The 17,824-nt window shown below is 37.1% G+C and overlaps 1 protein-coding gene across 2 annotated transcripts; it reads left to right on the plus strand.

Annotated features, from left to right (window-relative positions):
• The first annotated feature begins 415 nt into the window (after positions 1-415).
• On the plus strand, positions 416-17,226 carry LOC126819482 (ribonucleases P/MRP protein subunit POP1). Of its 2 annotated transcripts, XM_050547579.2 has the most exons (8): positions 416-584; positions 4,782-4,935; positions 7,483-7,667; positions 8,161-8,400; positions 9,219-9,306; positions 10,444-11,043; positions 13,596-13,745; positions 14,625-17,226. In XM_050547579.2, exons 2-8 carry the CDS (start codon positions 4,803-4,805, stop codon positions 15,650-15,652), a joined length of 2,424 nt encoding a protein of 807 aa, XP_050403536.1. In that variant the 5' UTR covers positions 416-584; positions 4,782-4,802; the 3' UTR covers positions 15,653-17,226. The 2 variants fall into 2 exon arrangements, with proteins under 2 accessions (XP_050403536.1, XP_050403538.1); XM_050547581.2 differs by lacking the exons at positions 416-584; positions 4,782-4,935; positions 7,483-7,667; positions 8,161-8,400 and having other exon boundaries at positions 9,126-9,306.
• Positions 17,227-17,824: the final 598 nt, after the last annotated feature.

Here is a 17,824-nt window from a genome sequence, read left to right on the forward strand (position 1 = left end):
TCTCAAATGTTGACAACGCATCCAGACTAATATTCGTAGAATATTTTTCTGGATGGTAGAGACTACTTGTTAGAGGACGCTACACTTTTTTAAAAACAAAATTAATGTATAAAATTTAGATCTAAATAAAAATCAATTTTGGAAAACTAAATTATTTAACATTTTTTGTATCACTTGAGAAAATTAATTATGAAGGTTTTATATTTGACAATAATCAGCTTCGCTCTACTCAGGCCATGCCTGTTACATATTATAAAGTATTTGAAAACTGAGAACCAAAAAACTACAGAACCAATTCAAGTATTGCGTGCACATTTTTGGCGTGCCAATTTTAGAATTATTATGCTAATCTAGTCCAACTTGTTAAGTTGGTGACGAAACTGGTATGATAGAGACTACAGAAAACAAGCGGCGGTCGAAGCACGTGTTCACCAAATTGGTGACGAAATGTTTATTGAGATCGAAGCAAGGAACACGATTAAACTGTACATCTTTTAGCTGTTTCTAATATCTTGACACATTGCCCGGTAATTTTTGTTGGCCGTAATGAAATCTTTATAGAAATAAACACCAAAATAGTTAAAGTAAGTAACACCTAAATAACAGGTTAAATTTAGATCCGATCCGATGAACCGCGGTACAACACTCGTTGCAATGAATACAAAACTGTTCACCATTTGTTTGTGGACACTCGACCGGTCACAATTTTTACCCGATTTTGACGAAACTTGAAATATACGTCCATCTCCCAAAGATCTCGTTTCCTTTCGATCTGACCATAGCTTCATGGATTATAGTTGATTAGTTCAGCTCTGAACGTAGGTCTCATTACACTCGACCTCTACGTTCAGGGACCCTTCTATTGACATTGTATCCTTGTCGACCAGATTTGTTTCCCAGTCAATTTTACTGGGCAACTTTTTACTGCTAAACGGTCGCGTGTCAGTCCCTGTGAACGCCTGAACAATATAAATGAACATCTTAGTGAGAAAATAAGACCTTGCTTACCTGGCTAGAGTCAGTATGAGCGACACAACACGCTGTTAAAAAATACGTCTCTGTCTTCTAACCGACTTGGAGGACATCATTGAAAGGGTAACGCACAAATTTAAGAAATCGGCCATATAAGATGAAACGAAATTTAGGTAAGCCTGGGGCGAAAAAATTGGGATTTTTGAAGAATTTGATTGTTAATTATTGTTATTTAGCTAGGCAAAGCAATAAATCACTGAAGATTCTCAACTTTTCAAAGATTTTTCTCCCAGGCTAACCTAAATTTCGTTTCATGAACTACATGGATTATGGCCCTTTATAGATAACAAATCTTAATCTCTCAACCCTCCGTTTTTCGAGATAAGACATGAGGCCATTACCTTCAACGTAGCACATGCGGGAGCGATTCGCACCCAGCATTTGTAAACAAAATTGACAATATTTTTATACGCCCACATTTTCATGTGGACGTATTATGCCGTCGCCCCTGTCCGTCCGTCCACAATTGTTTGTGGACTCTCTACAGGTCACAATTCTTATCCGATTTCGACGAAACTTGAAATATAGGTTTATCCCCTAAAGATCTCGGCTGCTTTCGATATTGGCATGTATCGAATCGAAACTTCATGGATTATGGCCCCTGTTTGTACGAAAAATCACGTTTTTAGCTTGTGGACCCTATAGAGGTCACAATTTTTATCCGATTTGGTTGAAACTTGAAATGTAAGTTTATAACTCAAAGATCTCAGTTCCTTTGGATATTTGCGCATATCGGACAGTAACTTCCTGAATTATGGCCCCTGATTGTACGAAAAATCACGTTTTTAGCTTGTGGACCCTATAGAAGTCATAATTTTTATCCGATTTAAAAAACCGTTCTATTATATCACCGTTACACCCTAAGGATGACTGAGTTAGAATTTCGTGAAAATCGACCCAAAATTGACAGACAAAATGGCCGCCGTTCGTTCCCAAATAGCGTAAGAATATGGTATATCAAGGTTGTGGACCCTATAGGGGTCATAATTTTTATCCGATTTTGTTGAAACTTGAAATGTAAGTTTATAACCCAAAGATCTCAGTTCCTTTCGATATTCGTGCATATCGGACCGTAACTTCCTGAATTATGGCCCCTGATTGTACGAAAAATCACGTTTTTAGCTTGTGGACCCTATAGAAGTCATAATTTTTATCCGATTTAAAAAACCGTTCTATTATATCACCGTTACACCCTAAGGATGACTGGGTTTGAAATTCGTGAAAATCGGCCCAAAATTGACAGACAAAATGGCCGCCATTCGTTCCCAAATAGCGTAAGAATATGGTATATCAAGGTTGTGGACCCTATAGGGGTCACAATTTTTATCCGATTTTGTTGAAACTTGAAATGTAAGTTTATAACCCAAAGATCTCGGTTCCTTTCGATATTCGTGTATATCGGACCATAACTTCCTGAATTATGACCCCTGATTGTATGAAAAATCATGTTTTTAGCTTGTGGACCCTATAGAAGTCATAATTTTTACCCGATTTAAAAAACCGTATTATTATATCACTGTTACACCCTAGGGACGACTGAATTCGAATTACGTGAAAATCGGCCCAAAATTGACAGACAAAATGGCCGCCGTTCGTTCTCAAATAGCGTAAGAAAATGGTATATCAAGGTTGTGGACCCTATAGAGGTCACAATTTTTATCAGATTTTGTTGAAACTTGAAATGTAAGTCTATAACCCAAAGATCTCGGTTCCTTTAGATATTCGCGCATATCGGACCGTAATTTCCTGAATTATGGCCCCTGATTGTACAAAAAATCGCGTTTTTAGCTTGTGGACCCTATAGAGGTCATAATTTTTATGCGATTTAAAAAAACGTATTATTATATCACCGTTACACCCTAAGGACGACTGAGTTTGAATTTCATCAAAATTGGCCCAAAATTGACAGACAAAATGGCCGATGTTCATTCTCAAATAGCGTAAAAATATGGTATATCAAGGTTGTGGACCCTATAGAGGTCACAATTTTTATCCGATTTTGTTGAAACTTGAAATATAAGTTTATAACCCAAAGATCTCGGTTCCTTTCAATATTTGCCCATATCGGACCATAACTTCCTGAATTATGGCCCCTGATTGTACGAAAAATCATGTTTTTAGCTTGTGGACCCATTAGAGGTCATAATTTTTATCCGATTTAAAAAAACGTATTATTATATTACCGTTCCACCCTAAGGACAGTTGAGTTTGAATTTTGTGAAAATCGCCCCAAAATTGACAGACAAAATGGCGTAAAAATATGGTATATCAAGGTTGTGGCCCCTATAGAGGTCACAATTTTTATCCGATTTTGTTGAAACTTGAAATGTAAGTTTATAACACAAAGATCTCAGTTCCTTTCGATATATGCGCATATCGAATTGTAATTTCCTGAATTATGGCCCTTGATTGTAGGAAAAATCACTTTCTTCTTAGCTTGTTCTCTATCCATCTCTCGAAAATGTGGGCGTATCCTGCCTGGCAGCCGCTGGTTAATAAAAACGATTGATTATTGTTATTTATAATATTTCTGCCAGGCCCAACTACAATTAAGCATATAATCCTACCTGAAACCGGTACAAATCGTCGTTTTTAAAATCGAGGCGTTAAGCCATTACTAAGACCGCCATCTTTTTAAACGATACGCTGTCATCATGAAGGCGGGGCTAAATATAAGGCTTTTTTAACAGCCAATCAATAGGGCAATCTAAAGCTTTGTAACTATGAATGGATTTCGATGGCGGTAAATGTCAGACAAAAACAACGCTTCATTAATTTAAACGCGAATATTTGGGGTTAGGCGACAGTTGTGCCACTACATTGGCCTCTGTAAGTTTAATTAATCATAATAGCATAAACTTATCTTATTTTAAAGATGTTACATGCATTAATAAAGAAATTGAGTTTGCCACTTGGAACTAAAGGCATCCAATCGTAGCTAAAAACAAACACATCAGTATATCTCAACGCTTTTAGCTACGTTCTCGTAGCTAGGCCCTTGGTTGTTCGAAAAATCACTTTTTTTTAGCGTGTGGACCATCTACAGGTAACAATTTTTATCTGATTTTGATGAAACTTGAAATGTATTTTTATAACCCAAAGATCTTGGTTCCTTTCGATATTTGCGCATATCGGATTGCAACTTCCTGAATTGTGGCCCCTGATTTTAGTTTGTGGATCCACTAGAGACTAGAGGTAACAATTTTTATCCAATTTTATAACCGTTTAACACATCAATGAAGGTTCTAATTTGATTCCCCGCTTGTACTTGACAAGGAGTAGGGTTGCCTGTCCAACCTCATGGATTTCTCTGGGTCCTGCCGTTTCCTCCTACTGCTAAAGACCCCAACGAGCAAGCGAATTATTGAAATAACATAGAACCATATGTTAGTTCCAAAATGACCTAGTTTGTATCGAGTGGATGTTAAACCCCATTTCTCTCCCCCACCTGACTGAGAAAGTTCATCATGTTTTCCAGTTTGGTTCCCCAATGTCAGTTGTGCAGGACAGAGGGCCTGGCAAGGGACAACATATAAGTGTTTGCATGGGGCAAAAAAAACGAGGTGCTGGAATTTGAATTCAGTCATAGTGTCGCTGTTTGGGCAAAATTTCCCCCCATAGCCCATCTTGATAACCAAAGTCGGGCAGAACAGTAGGATGTTAAACCCCATTTCATTTGCAATATTTTCTGCCATGCAGTACATGTTTCAGTCTGTAAATCTGACAGTCATGTTTTTTATATTTTATAGTTAGGAGAACAAGCGATTAAAATGGCAGCCAATTGGTCAACATCCACAAACAGAAAGAGATCATCAGAGGGGCATCAACATGGTTTCAAGAAGAAAACTAAACCTAATAATAATACACCATGGAACAAAAATCTAGCTACAAGTCTACCTAGAGGTGCGTATCTACATCTAGCACATTATATGGCTAATTAATAGATCCTAAGAAAAACCTTTGAAATCATGATACAAGTGAGAAAGAAGTGTGGCAAATGTGTCCTTTTCTTCATTATTGACCCGAGCCATTGAGCAGTCTTTGTCATCCTTGCAGATGCCACCCCTGACATAGATAGCTAAACATCTTGTAAAGTTCCCTGACCAGTTATGGCGGAATGTCTTGTAAAGTGCACTGACCACTGGACTACCATGACCCGTACTTGAGTTTTAGGACTCCTTGATAAACAGGTGATGAAATCTACTTCTGACACCTCTTATGATAAATAATGAAATGTCATAGTAGTTTACTGATGTTGTTATGAGTTAATTATGGGTATATCGGATGACTCATCTGCTGGTGGGTGTATGTTTTTGGTCCTGGCAACCTATTTTTATCAATGAATTTATGAGTATCTAATATACAATTATATTGTAATTTAAAATCTCTGATATGCTTTTACTATTAGAATTAAAAAAAAAAAAAGTTATTAACTGTTAAAGTTACTGATATCATATTCCGCTAGCTGACCTTCACTGGTATCGTATTCCACAATAGCCTTAAATAATATCATATTCCACTTGTTAACCTTTACCAATATCAAATTACACTAGCTGACCTTTACTGATATCATATTCTACTTGTTCACCTTTACTGATATCATATTCCACTAACTGACCTTTACTGATATCATATTCTACTAACTGACCTTTACTGATTTCTTGTCCCACTTGTTAACCTTTACTGATATATTCCATATCAGTGTTGTAGTGCCCATGATATTGAGTGTCCAGGCTTGTGTGGAAATAATGTGACATTAAAACTAGTGCTCCTACGGTTAGGACTTTTTGTTATTCGAATAGCCGTAGCTATTAACCGGTTGGTAACCGTTAACCGTATGGTATCAATTTTAAACATAAAACAGAGCTTGTCAGGAGGTGCGAGTCATTACTCGTGCGCACGCTATACTCGCCTAGCTAAAAGGCATTGCACGCGCAAAAATTTCAGGAATTTTTTCAGACATGTACAATTCTTTAATGAGAATTTAAACTACCTTAGGCCGTAGTTATTTATTTACCTGGTTAACTTGGTTCATTTGAAACATTTTTTAATTCAATATAACGATAATAAACAAAACAATACTCTGTTTCCCTTCGTACGTGACAGATGCCGATAATATTACGATTACACAATGTTACTAAGAATAGAATAAAGTAAATTGGAAAGCGTCTATTGATTGGACAATAAAGAAATAATTCCTCGTTTGCAAGTAGAATTTTTATGATTGGTTAATTTAACTAAAAACCAAAGTAGAATTCTTGCGAGAAATTACGAGATATGAAATGTGTTGAATGTCGTAACGAATCTAGTATAATGTCATTTTCTAGCCTTTATGATTATATTTTGAATGGTGGTTACGTTTTGAAGTAAATAATAAACAAGGTAGAATATAGTTAGAAATGCCGAGAATTATTTAGATTGGATTAACAATAGCTAAAGTCAGAACAAGGTCCGTTGACTTGGCCGTATGACTACGACGAGTGCTATTAAAAGTATTATTTTTTAGCAGTCGACATCGTAGGACGACTGTTACATTCTAAGATTTTCAAACATCAAATACAAAATGACAACGGGCAAGTTTTGTTATAAAGAGGAATATAATCAGACACAACTCTGTGTAATGGGGGACATCCCCGAATAACCATACCGTTGAATTCGAACCGTTTAACCTTCCAGTTCTAACCGTTTACGACTATCCGACTAGTCGTAGGAGCACTAATTAAAACAGATAATGAAATCTACTTCTGACACCTCTTATGATTTATAATGAAATGTCATAGTAGTTTACGGATGCTAGCAAACATTGAACGATTATTGAATAAGCCAACAGAATTTCCTGATTTAGTCGTTTTAACTGCATGTATTATAGTGAGAATTGCCAGCTCTTTATCTAATCTTCCATAATACCCGTTTAAAGCATTTGTTACAATAATAAACAAAGTCTCAATTATCCATTTCATCCACCACAAAATATATTGAAATCCACGAGATTAGACGGACAGCCACACTCCTTGTGACTTTTTTTTCTCCGGGTCCTCCGGTTTCCTCCCACTGCGAAAGACCCCTACGCGCAAACGAATTATTGAAATAAAATTAAACCGTATGTTAGTCCTGAAATGACCTAGTTTGTGTCGAGTGGACGTTAAACCCCATTTCTCTCTCTCTCTCCCTTGTGACGTTTAAGCTGGGAATCGAAACCACGCCACACAACAGATCTTAAATGTGCTCTGTAAGTTGGCATATCTGTATTTACCGATTATGTGAGGAATATTGGGCCTTTAAACAGATGATGAAATCTACTTCTGACACCTCTTATGATACACAATGAAATGTCATAGTAGTTTACTGATGTTGTTAGGACAACCAAAGAACGATAAGACAAAATATTTGATTGACTTTTCTAAAATCAATATGTATCATTTACAAAACTTGTTTTAATTTATTATCCAGAATTGAAAGCTTGCAAGTTTGCAGAAAGTCGTGCTGCGGAGATTACTGCGCTAACCAAGAATGTGGAACATATTGGTAGTTGTCGAGTTGTTTTCCAAAAATTACCCAGACATTTACGTAGACGTGCTATGAGTCACAATATTAAACGTCTACCTAGAAGAGTCCAGGAGCCTGCTAAAATAGAGGTAAATATCAGTCTTTGATTTCTTTAATTTTAATTGTAAAGAGCACGACTGAGAGTTTCACAACATCTGGACGTTGCTAGATTACGTTACAATTCCCGAACTTATAGCTACGTTATCTGCAGACACGTGAACAGTAGCGTCCAGTCTTTCTTGAAAGCGAGAGACTTGGTATTCGCGATGATCGAGGAATCTGATAGGCTCCGAAGCTGGGTGATCTGATACCCAATTGAAATTAGTGCCTAAATATGCGGGGTATTAGATGAAGGCCTTGTTAAGATGTACGTAGATAAAGCAAGATCAAGACTTCTATTGAAGATGAGTGTATCCTGGATTAGCTGGAATACTCAGCGCTATGATGAAATTTCATGCATAACATTGGCAGCCCATCAAAGATCCTCCGACAGTTTCAAATCAAAAAGAGAGTAGGCTAATGTTATGCTTGGTTCATGATCCATAGTAAGCTTATACTTGTTTAATACAATTGTGTTTTCAGTACGAAGTACGGCCCCAAAATGGTGGCAAGAAACCGAGTAGAAAACATCGGAGAAGACCGAAGAACCTGTTAATTGATTACTACAGACGACAGCGTAAAATAAAATGGCTGGAGACCCACATATGGCATGCTAAACGATTCCATATGGGAGAGAAATGGGGCTATAGATTAGCTGTAAGACCTACTGATAGAAGCTACAGAGCATGTTATAGAGCCTCTGCTAATCATTGTCTACTACAGGTAACTATAGTCTTGATATTCTAGTCCTTTCACTCGGGAGCCTGTGGTGGCTGATGAAGGTGCTGATGCGCTGGCTCACATTATTGGCCGAGGATTCTTCAGGATTTTCCATCATGGTTTTCCCTTGTCAGTGATGCAGGACAGAGTTCCTGGTAAGGCACAGCATTTGGTTTGGATGGGACAAAAAAACAACAAACCATGTCCTGTTTGACATTTGAAATAAGAGTAGGTGGAAGCGCTGTCCATGCAATATGTCCCTCGTAGCACACTGCCTCAGTGAGTATGACATTTGCTCATTCACCGGCAGGATATTCCAGTCTGGTGTTCTCCGTACATCTTATCAAGCTCTTCATGTAATACCCTGCACATTTCAGCACTAATTTGATTAGCTACTGACAGAGCTGGGGACCCCCCTCAGATTCCTCGATAGAAAATATCACGAATATCAAGCCGCGCACTTTCCGGCGAAAATATCTAGCTGTGATACTCGAGTTGCAAAGTTCAAGGTTTGTTCAATGTCAAGGTTTCCAGGGTGGTGGCCATGTTTGATTTTAGTGTGTTTGTGTCCAAGCCTCTGATTGGACGACACTGTTGTTCATTGTCTGTGGAAAAGGGAAATAATGTACATATAAGTTTTGGAATTTCTAACTAGATGTTGTAAAACTCGCAGGTCCTGACCCTCGTCTTGTCCATATCAGTTGTGCAGTATAGACGCCTGGCAGATTTGAAAGGCAAATTTTAAATATTATAATTTTTCGTCAGCAAGGCCCCCAGTACGCTAGGCTCACTCTGTTAATTTAAACTGTTAACTTTTACAGGATGTATCTTATGAATGTTGTATAGAAGTTATTGGTGGTGTTGATTTAATTAAAACAACTTTCACTCATCTTATGACGGTAGATACAGGTAGGGTATGATTTCAATCTGTTATCATTGATGGGGGGTTGTACGTGACAAGGAGTAGGGTCGCCTGTCCAACCTCGTGGGTTTTCTCTGGGTCCTCCGGTTTACTCCCACAGCTAAAGACCCCTACGCGCAAGCGAATTATGTAAATAAAATTAAACCATGTGTTAGTCCCGAAATGACCTAGTTTGTGTCGAGTGGACGTTAAACCCCATTTCTCTCTCTCTCTCTCTGTTATTATTGACATGTTCTGGATGATGTGAGGGATTAGCCAATGCCACGGTCTATTACGGCGAGCTTTTGGCGTGAGCTGCACGGAACTGTGGGTAATCCACAAGAAACATCAATGCTGATTGGTTAATCAAATATCTGACATCATAGGGTCAAAAGCTGCTCGTATGACCTCTGACGCGACCCCGCAAAACAACTGGTCAGATTTTCATGTAGTGTAGGCCATCGAAAGTATAGAAAATGAAACGAAATATAAATCTGTATTTTAATCAGATTGGGTATGATTTCATCATTCCCATTTAAAAAAAACCTTGTAAATCTTAGTTGGAAACCAAAATAATGTTTCCTTACACAACACAGAGATAAACAATGAGGAGTGCTGGAAATTTTAACTAGAAAATTTTCTAGTTAAAAAGTATATTCCACATCTATGGTGATAAAAAGCTGGTGACCATTTGTTATGTCGACACGAGGCCCCACGAACAAACAGGTCAAAGATTAAAACAGATGATGAAATCTACTTCTGACACCTCTTATGATAAATAATGAAATGTCATAGTAGTTCACTGATGTTATGAGTTAATTATGGATATTTTGACGACTTATCTTATGTGAGCGGATGGTTTGGGCCTGACAACCTATCTGTATCAATAAATTTATGAGTATCTAATGTACTGTTCGTGATGTGTATTCAAATTCCATACTAACTATAATATTGTGGAAGATGAATCTACAATTAATCAGCAGCCTTTGATAGAGTGTTTAAAAAAAAAAACAATGACTGTTAATTTAGGGTAAGAAGTTTTATCAAATAACTAATAGATTACATATTTCTGATATTTAAATTGGGTTAATTCCCAGAACTGTTCAATTTCATATTTCTGATATTTTAAATTGGATTAATTCCAGGAACAACTATTGGTGGTGCTGCTGTTATTAATGGTAATCGAATGGGTTATAATGTATTATATCATTACGACCAATACCCTTATAAGGCAATCGGTAAAGTTTGTTTTCTATGGAAACCCAATGATAACAATAACGGTGTTGATAGACAGTTGTGGATTTGGTGTCACCCTTCATACTACCAAGAAACGTGGAGAGAAATTACCCAAGCATTCAAAACGGATGATTTGGAATTAGAAAACAAAATGGTGGACGATTGTCCGTTCGATCAGCAGGTTCAAGTTGGCAATGTTCAGATCACCTCGTTAAAGGATAATTTGATAAAATTTCGATTAACGGGTGCATTGTCTCAGACTATCCTCATAGATGCCTTAAAGCCTGCAGACGTACAATCAAAAGAAGCGGTAAAATATTGGTGGCAGACGTATTATGATAACGATATAAACATCTCGCAGCATAAACATCAGATTGCAGGGTGGACAGATTTAATGAGCTGTCAATCACCAGCAGAAGTATCGCCTAATATGGTATTGTCACTAACAGTTAGAGATCCAAGACTTTCTATTCCAGATATAAAAACAAAAGTGAAACCAAACCTTGATGGTAAGTTTATCAAAAGTAGGATGGTCCCCCTCTTTTAAGTAATTTTAGGGAGCTATGGCGGCTGAGTAAGGCGCTGGTTGGCTAAATAGGTCTTGGTTTCTCTATGGTAGTTTCCCGATGATGCAGGATGGAGGGTGTGGTGAGGACAGTGTCTTGTCGTTTGGATAGGACAAAAAACGAATATCTTGTGTACACATTGATGTGCACATAAGAGCCCTGAACAGTTGGTATTTGAAGTAAGAGTAGGCTGTAGCGCCGCTGTTTGAACAAAATTTTCTTCATACTCTTTCAAATGGTTTTAGGTTATCTACAGTAGGATAATATTGGTTCCCACTTTCAGATGGTTTTAGGTTATCTACGGTAGGATAATATTGGTTCCCACTTTCAAATTGTTTTAGGTTATTTACAGTAGGATGATATTAGTTCCCTCTTTCAAATGGTTTTAGGTTATCTGCTGTAGGATAATATTGGTTACCTCTTTCAGATGGTTTTAGGTTCTCTACAGTAGGATAATATTGGTTCCCTCTTTCAAATGGTTTTAGGTTATCGACAGTAGGATAATATTGGTGCCCTTTATCAAATGGTTTTAGGTTTTCTACAGTAATATAATATTGGTTCCCGCTTTCAAAATGGTTTTAGGGTCTTTTCAATAGGATAATATTGATTCCCTCTTTCAAGTGATTTTAGATTACATGTATCTACAGTAGGATAATATTGGTTCTCTCTTTCAAATGGTTTTAGGTTCTTTACAATAGGATAATATCGGTTCCCCCCTTTCAAATGGTTTTAAGTTGTCTGCAGTAGGGTAATATTGGTTCCCTCTTTCAAATGGGTTTAGGTTCTTTACAATAGGATAATATTGATTCCCTCTTTCAAATGGTTTTAGGTTATCGACAGTGGGATATTGGTACCCGCTTTCAAATGGTTTTAGGTTATCTACATGAAAACTGGATAGCTCAGTAGGTAGAGCACTGACTAACATGTCAGAGGCGCAGGTTCAATTCCTGCTCCAGTTGTTTTAATAAGAAACCGGTTCAATTCCTGCTCCAGTTGGTTAATAAGAAACTGGTTAAATTCCTGCTCCGGTTGGTTAATAAGAAACCGGTTCAATTTCTGCTCCAGTTGGTTAATAAGATACACATAATGTATCAATCTAAATGTTTTTCCGTTGATTTTCTTTAGTTTTATATATTACTAGACTTATTTTTAAAAAATCAATTTTCTGCATTAAAAACTCGCCTTCATATGCCTTAATGATTGAAATCTGAATATTCACAACCCAATGGTAGGGTGACCCACCATAAATAAATATCTCCAAATATCTCGACAATTACGCCACAATATTTATATATATGCCAAGCCTCAAATCAGTTTCACACAATTATAGTCACTAAATAAACGATCATGTTGTACTTAATAAGCTATGACCATTAATCATCTATAAATAATAGACTGAAAACTGGTTCCAAGTTGCGTCCATAACATCCAGACACTTTTGAGTAAAAGATAGGTTACGTGCCCTTGTTTTGAAATTAGTCTCGCTTAACCAGTCTATCGACCATTCTACGTCTGATTGACAGGTCGGGATAATCAAGACTACTTTTTTACGAAACATAACAGAAAGCTAGAACAAGAAATTGAATTTAGAAATAAGCACTTTAGACAACTCAACAATTGTTTTAAGAAACTTGTAAAAGTAAAATGAAACTACTGCTAGTATCATGTTCCTGCTAAAGAAAGTGATTCAGAGATAGTATTTGTACTAAACCAAAAGATGCCGCTCTTAACGGTACAGTTAATGATAAAGCAATTTAAAAAATAAAACAAACGTAATTACTAAAGCTGCTGTAATAACCAAAAAGCTAAATTTTACTGCTATTCAAAATCGTCAACAATAGATTTTTTACGGCTGTAATAGTTGATATATTTGTAGAGAATTGCACGTGCCATGGCTATTTATCGACTCAAAGCGAGTGCGGGGTAGTCAGAAATCAGTTCGAGACACGCAACTGAAGCGTGCACATTTAGCCGTGTCGAGACCAACTTTCTGTAAAGTGCACGGGTCATCCTACCAATGGTTATAATATAGATCAATATGTTTTCAATCTGATTAAAATACAGACCTTTATTTCGTTTCTTTTTTTTTATACTTTCGATGGCCTACACTACATGAAGATCTGACAAGTTATAGCCATAGGTCACGTCAGGGGTCAAAAGACCAACTTATGACCCTATGACGTCAGACATTTGATTAACCAATCAGCATTGATGTTACTAGTGGATTTACCCACAGTTCCCGCTAAAAAGGTCAAACGCTCGATTCGACAGACCATTTGATTGACTGACCCCTCATTTCAAGCAGAACACGAGTTAAATAACAACGCTTCCAGATCCAAGTGTAGTAAAGACAAGTAAAACGAAATTTTGAATTATAAAAACGAAACGAAATAGGATCTGTGTTTTAACCAGATTGATATGTTTTATACTGTATCTAGATAAATGTTTTCTACATTATCTAATATTTTAAAAGAAAGTCTTAAAATTATTATTAGGTCTAACCACAACCGATACAAAAAATGTTGTATCCTCTCCAGTGGTAGCACAATCTCCATTGTGGGATGTTTCTATACGGAAAGATGTTAAATCTACCAAACTGTCTGAAGCAGAATTAAACAAACTCAGATCAAACCAAGCTGTGCCAGGTATCATTTAGAAGTTTCTTATCTTTCAGTTTCGACTTGGTTTTCCCTTGTCGGTGGTGCTTGGAGGTCCTGACAAGGACAGCTGTCTAGTCATTCGGATGGGATGAAAACCCAAGGTCCTGTGTATACATTGACATGTACTTGAAAGATCCCTTGGCAGTTGGAATTCGATATAAGAATAGGACATAGTGCTGCTGCCTGGGAAAAATTCCCCTCTTAGCACATTGTATGACGTACGCACATCTTCATTAGCCTAGTCAGAGCAGAACAGTAGGATGTTAAACCCCATTTCATTTCATATACTTTCAGTTTCTCGGTTTTGAAAAGAAAGATTGTTTGAAATGGCATTCCTGGTTTTTTAGTATGAAGATCTGTCTTCCTGTTAAATGTATACTAATATTTGTGAATGTCATTTGTTCAGGGTTGGCGGCTTCACTAGGACTGTCCCAAGGCTGAAATTTGTATAGGGGTACTTGTAGCTTGGACCGAAGTCAGCACGTTATTTTGACAGTAATTATGGCATTCAAAATACTTTAGATTGATAAGGAATTCAAAATTCTTCCAATAGGAGAGAGGTCAGAAAGGTTATGCCTGTTCCTCAGTCCCTTTCAATTTTGATAGCTCACATTTTCATTTGGACATATATTGTTGTTGCTCCTGGCAACCATTTGTTGATTAAAATATTGTTTTAAATGAAAGAAAAGAGTTGGACATTACTTTTCCTCGCAGCACACCGCATGGCATATGTCCAGCTTCATTATCCCTGTTTGTGCTGTCAAAAGTAAGATGTTAACTTCACTGACACAATTGACATTTTAAAGTAAAATTATTTGCAGTAAGCCTAATGTATATTTTATGCAAGAAATTTATTTTTTATAGGTACGCCGTTAATACTGGGTGATGCCGAGTCCAGAATACCCATTATACTGATACAGAGACCCGGACAACGAGATTCCTCTAGCCATAGCATCTCTAGACATGGTTTCGGCAGTGGGTGGGATATTATTGTTCCGTCTGGATGGGGGATGGCCTTTCATATAGCATTTATGTATCGTGGATGTCGGGCGGGTGGCTTGCAGGAAGCAGAAAGTTTAGCCGCAGAAATGGGACACTTCTACATGCCATTAGACTTTCCAGAAACAGTGGCTGGTCAGGCAGAGCAGGCAAAAATTTCAGTTGCATTGGAAGAAAAATATAAACGTTATCCTCCCGACAAGAAACCTAACTTTGTCAAACTCGGTACTGCTTCTCCATTTTCTCAGCCATTCGAAAGTTTAAACGAAGCTTGGAGAATTAAACATGAGAAGATCGGGGGAGTCGACGAAGCAAAGAATCGAGAACTCAATGTGTTGAGAAATAAACGGGTTTTAAGATTGATTGCAAAGACGATCGAACAAAAGTCCAAAATGTTGACCTCAAAATCTATTGCTCAGAATTTAAATGCGTGCATGAAGCAGTTGGAAAACTTAATCAAGGACAGTGTTAACACTTTAGTGCCTGTACAAATTAAGATGGACTCTCGAGGCCTACCATTGCGGTGTGCTGGATTGTATATTCCAAATTTAGATGACTTGAGTAAAATTAAACAGGATCGAAAATATGGTGGTCCGAAGGAAAAACCTCACCCAGATCCGAACAAAAACAAATCAAAAGACAAAAAGCAAAGAAATTCTGAATTTAAGGCATCGAAAGTTGGCCTGGATGAAAACGATCGCTCAGTGATTGGTTTCATGAATTCTGGAAGATTTATCTTTGGGCAGGGTCAAGGTTCAGGAATTGCTTTCTGCTCTCTGATTGGTCTTTATCATTTAATAAAATCCATTCCACAGGGGGATAAATTAAGGGTGCTAGTTCGTAATCCTTCTTCACTTCAATACAGGTTTGCATCAGTGGTTATTCTTGTCTGAGCTGAATTGATTGTAGGTGGGGAGTCAAGAAGTTGTATCTGAACTCTACAGCGATGATGTGTGCATAATGAATGACTTTGAATAATAATATTCTCATCAGTGGAATATGTAGTAAGCTTTTTCAAGTCGCCAAAGATTAACGCGCCTTTTTGTCAGACTGTATCTAATCTTTCACTACTTATCAAATGGATTATTTAAATGGGCATCATGGGACATTATATAAAGAGTTGACAATTCTCACTATAATAGTTCAAAAAATAGGTAATGTGCTAGTGATGGCATTGAAAGTTGATTATGGCCTGGATAAATTAATGTCTAATAAATAAATAAAGAAAGGCCTGCAATAGGCAGATTTAGCTCTTGCATAATGTATGTTTAACATTTAATTAAAAAAACAAAATCAAGAAAATGAGACCTGACAATTGTACAGTATGTCTTTAAATATGTAGGCTATTTCCATAACAAGTGTTTTCTAACAAGCTTCATCAAATTGGGTTTCATTCATGCACAAACTGTTGACAAGAAGAGAGGATCAACTAGACTCTGCTTGATGCTACCACCTCGGGGGTAAAACTTTGTCTTCAGAGGATGCCAACATTTTCAATTGATCATTTCTTTGTATAATACTGAATGGAATTGAACAATTTTTCGACTGATAATCCTGTTAGATTCAACTTTCAGAATATTGTACATGATTATAATCATCTGGGGCTTTAATTAAATGTTTTGTAAATGATGCTATTACTATATTTATTTTACATGATTTTGAATTCAGTTTGTAAGGCTAATGAAATGTTATATCAGAGTTATCCCTCATGTTACTGGTGACCAGATTACCGGACGGCTTAGGGCTAGATCTATTTCTTAAGGCCACTTCCAGATTTCGTCAAGGTTTCTGAGATGTAAATAAGGTTAGGAGCACTTGTATGTAGGGCAGGTGGTTGTTGACAAGATATGGGGTTACGGTAAGGGTTAGGGCTAGGTCCAGGGTTTGGATTAGCGCTAGCCCTGTTTACATCTTGTGACCCATGACCAGATCTAGAGGTGGACCTATTTTACTTTAATTGGGCTGTGTACATCTCTCTCTAGAATGGGAACCTTCACATAGAGCTCAGGGCCCAGTTTCTCGAAATCTTAACTAAAGATAAAATACAATATTAGTAGATACTTCAATTTTTATTATACGCCCGTATATTATCGTCGCCCCCGTCTAGAGGCTAAAGTTAATATCTGATTGACTTTAAATTTATACACAGTGTTTAAGGTCTTGAGACGAAGAAGTCTATTGATTTTCGGCCATTTCCGATAATTACTGCCAGAGTTATGGCCCTTGATCACTTTGAAAAATCTTGTGGACACTCTAGAGGCCAAAGTTAATATCCAATTGACCTTAAATTTATACACATTGTTTGAGGTCATGAGACGAAGAAGCCTATTGATTTTCAACGATTTCCGATAATTACTGCCAGAGTTATGGCCCTTGATCACTTCAAAAAATCTTGTGGACGCTCTAAAGGCCAAAGTTAATATCCGATTGACTTTAAATTTATACACAGTGTTTAAGGTCATGAGATGAAGAAGCCTATTGATTTTCAGCGATTTCCGCTAATTACTGCCAGAGTTATGGCCCTTGATCACTTCAAAAAATCTTGTGGATGCTCTAAAGGCCAAAGTTAATATCCGATTGACTTTAAATTTATACACAATGTTTAATGTCATGAGACGAAGAAACCTATTGATTTTCAACGATTTCCGATAATTACTGCCAGAGTTATGGCCCTTGATCACTTCAAAAAATCTTGTGGATGTTCTAGAGGCTAAAGTTAACATCCGATTGACATTAAATTTATACACAGTGTTTAAGGTCATAAGATGATGAAGCCTATTGGTTTTCAGCGATTTCTGATAATTACTGTCAGAGTTATGGCCCTTGATCTCTTCAAAAAATCTTGTGGATGCTCTAGAAGCGAAAGTTAATATTCGATTGACTTTAAATTTATGCACAGTGTTTAAGGTCATGAGACGAAGAAGCCTATTGATTTTCAGCGATTTCCAATATTTGCTGCCAGAGTTATGGCCCTTGATCACTTTGAAAAATCTTGTGGACGCTCCAGAGGCCAAAGTTAATATCCGATTGACTTTCAATTTATACACAGTGTTTAAGGTCATGAG

The sequence above is a fragment of the Patella vulgata genome, chromosome 4 (genome assembly GCF_932274485.2).
Source record: "Patella vulgata chromosome 4, xgPatVulg1.2, whole genome shotgun sequence".
Taxonomy (NCBI): domain Eukaryota; kingdom Metazoa; phylum Mollusca; class Gastropoda; family Patellidae; genus Patella; species Patella vulgata.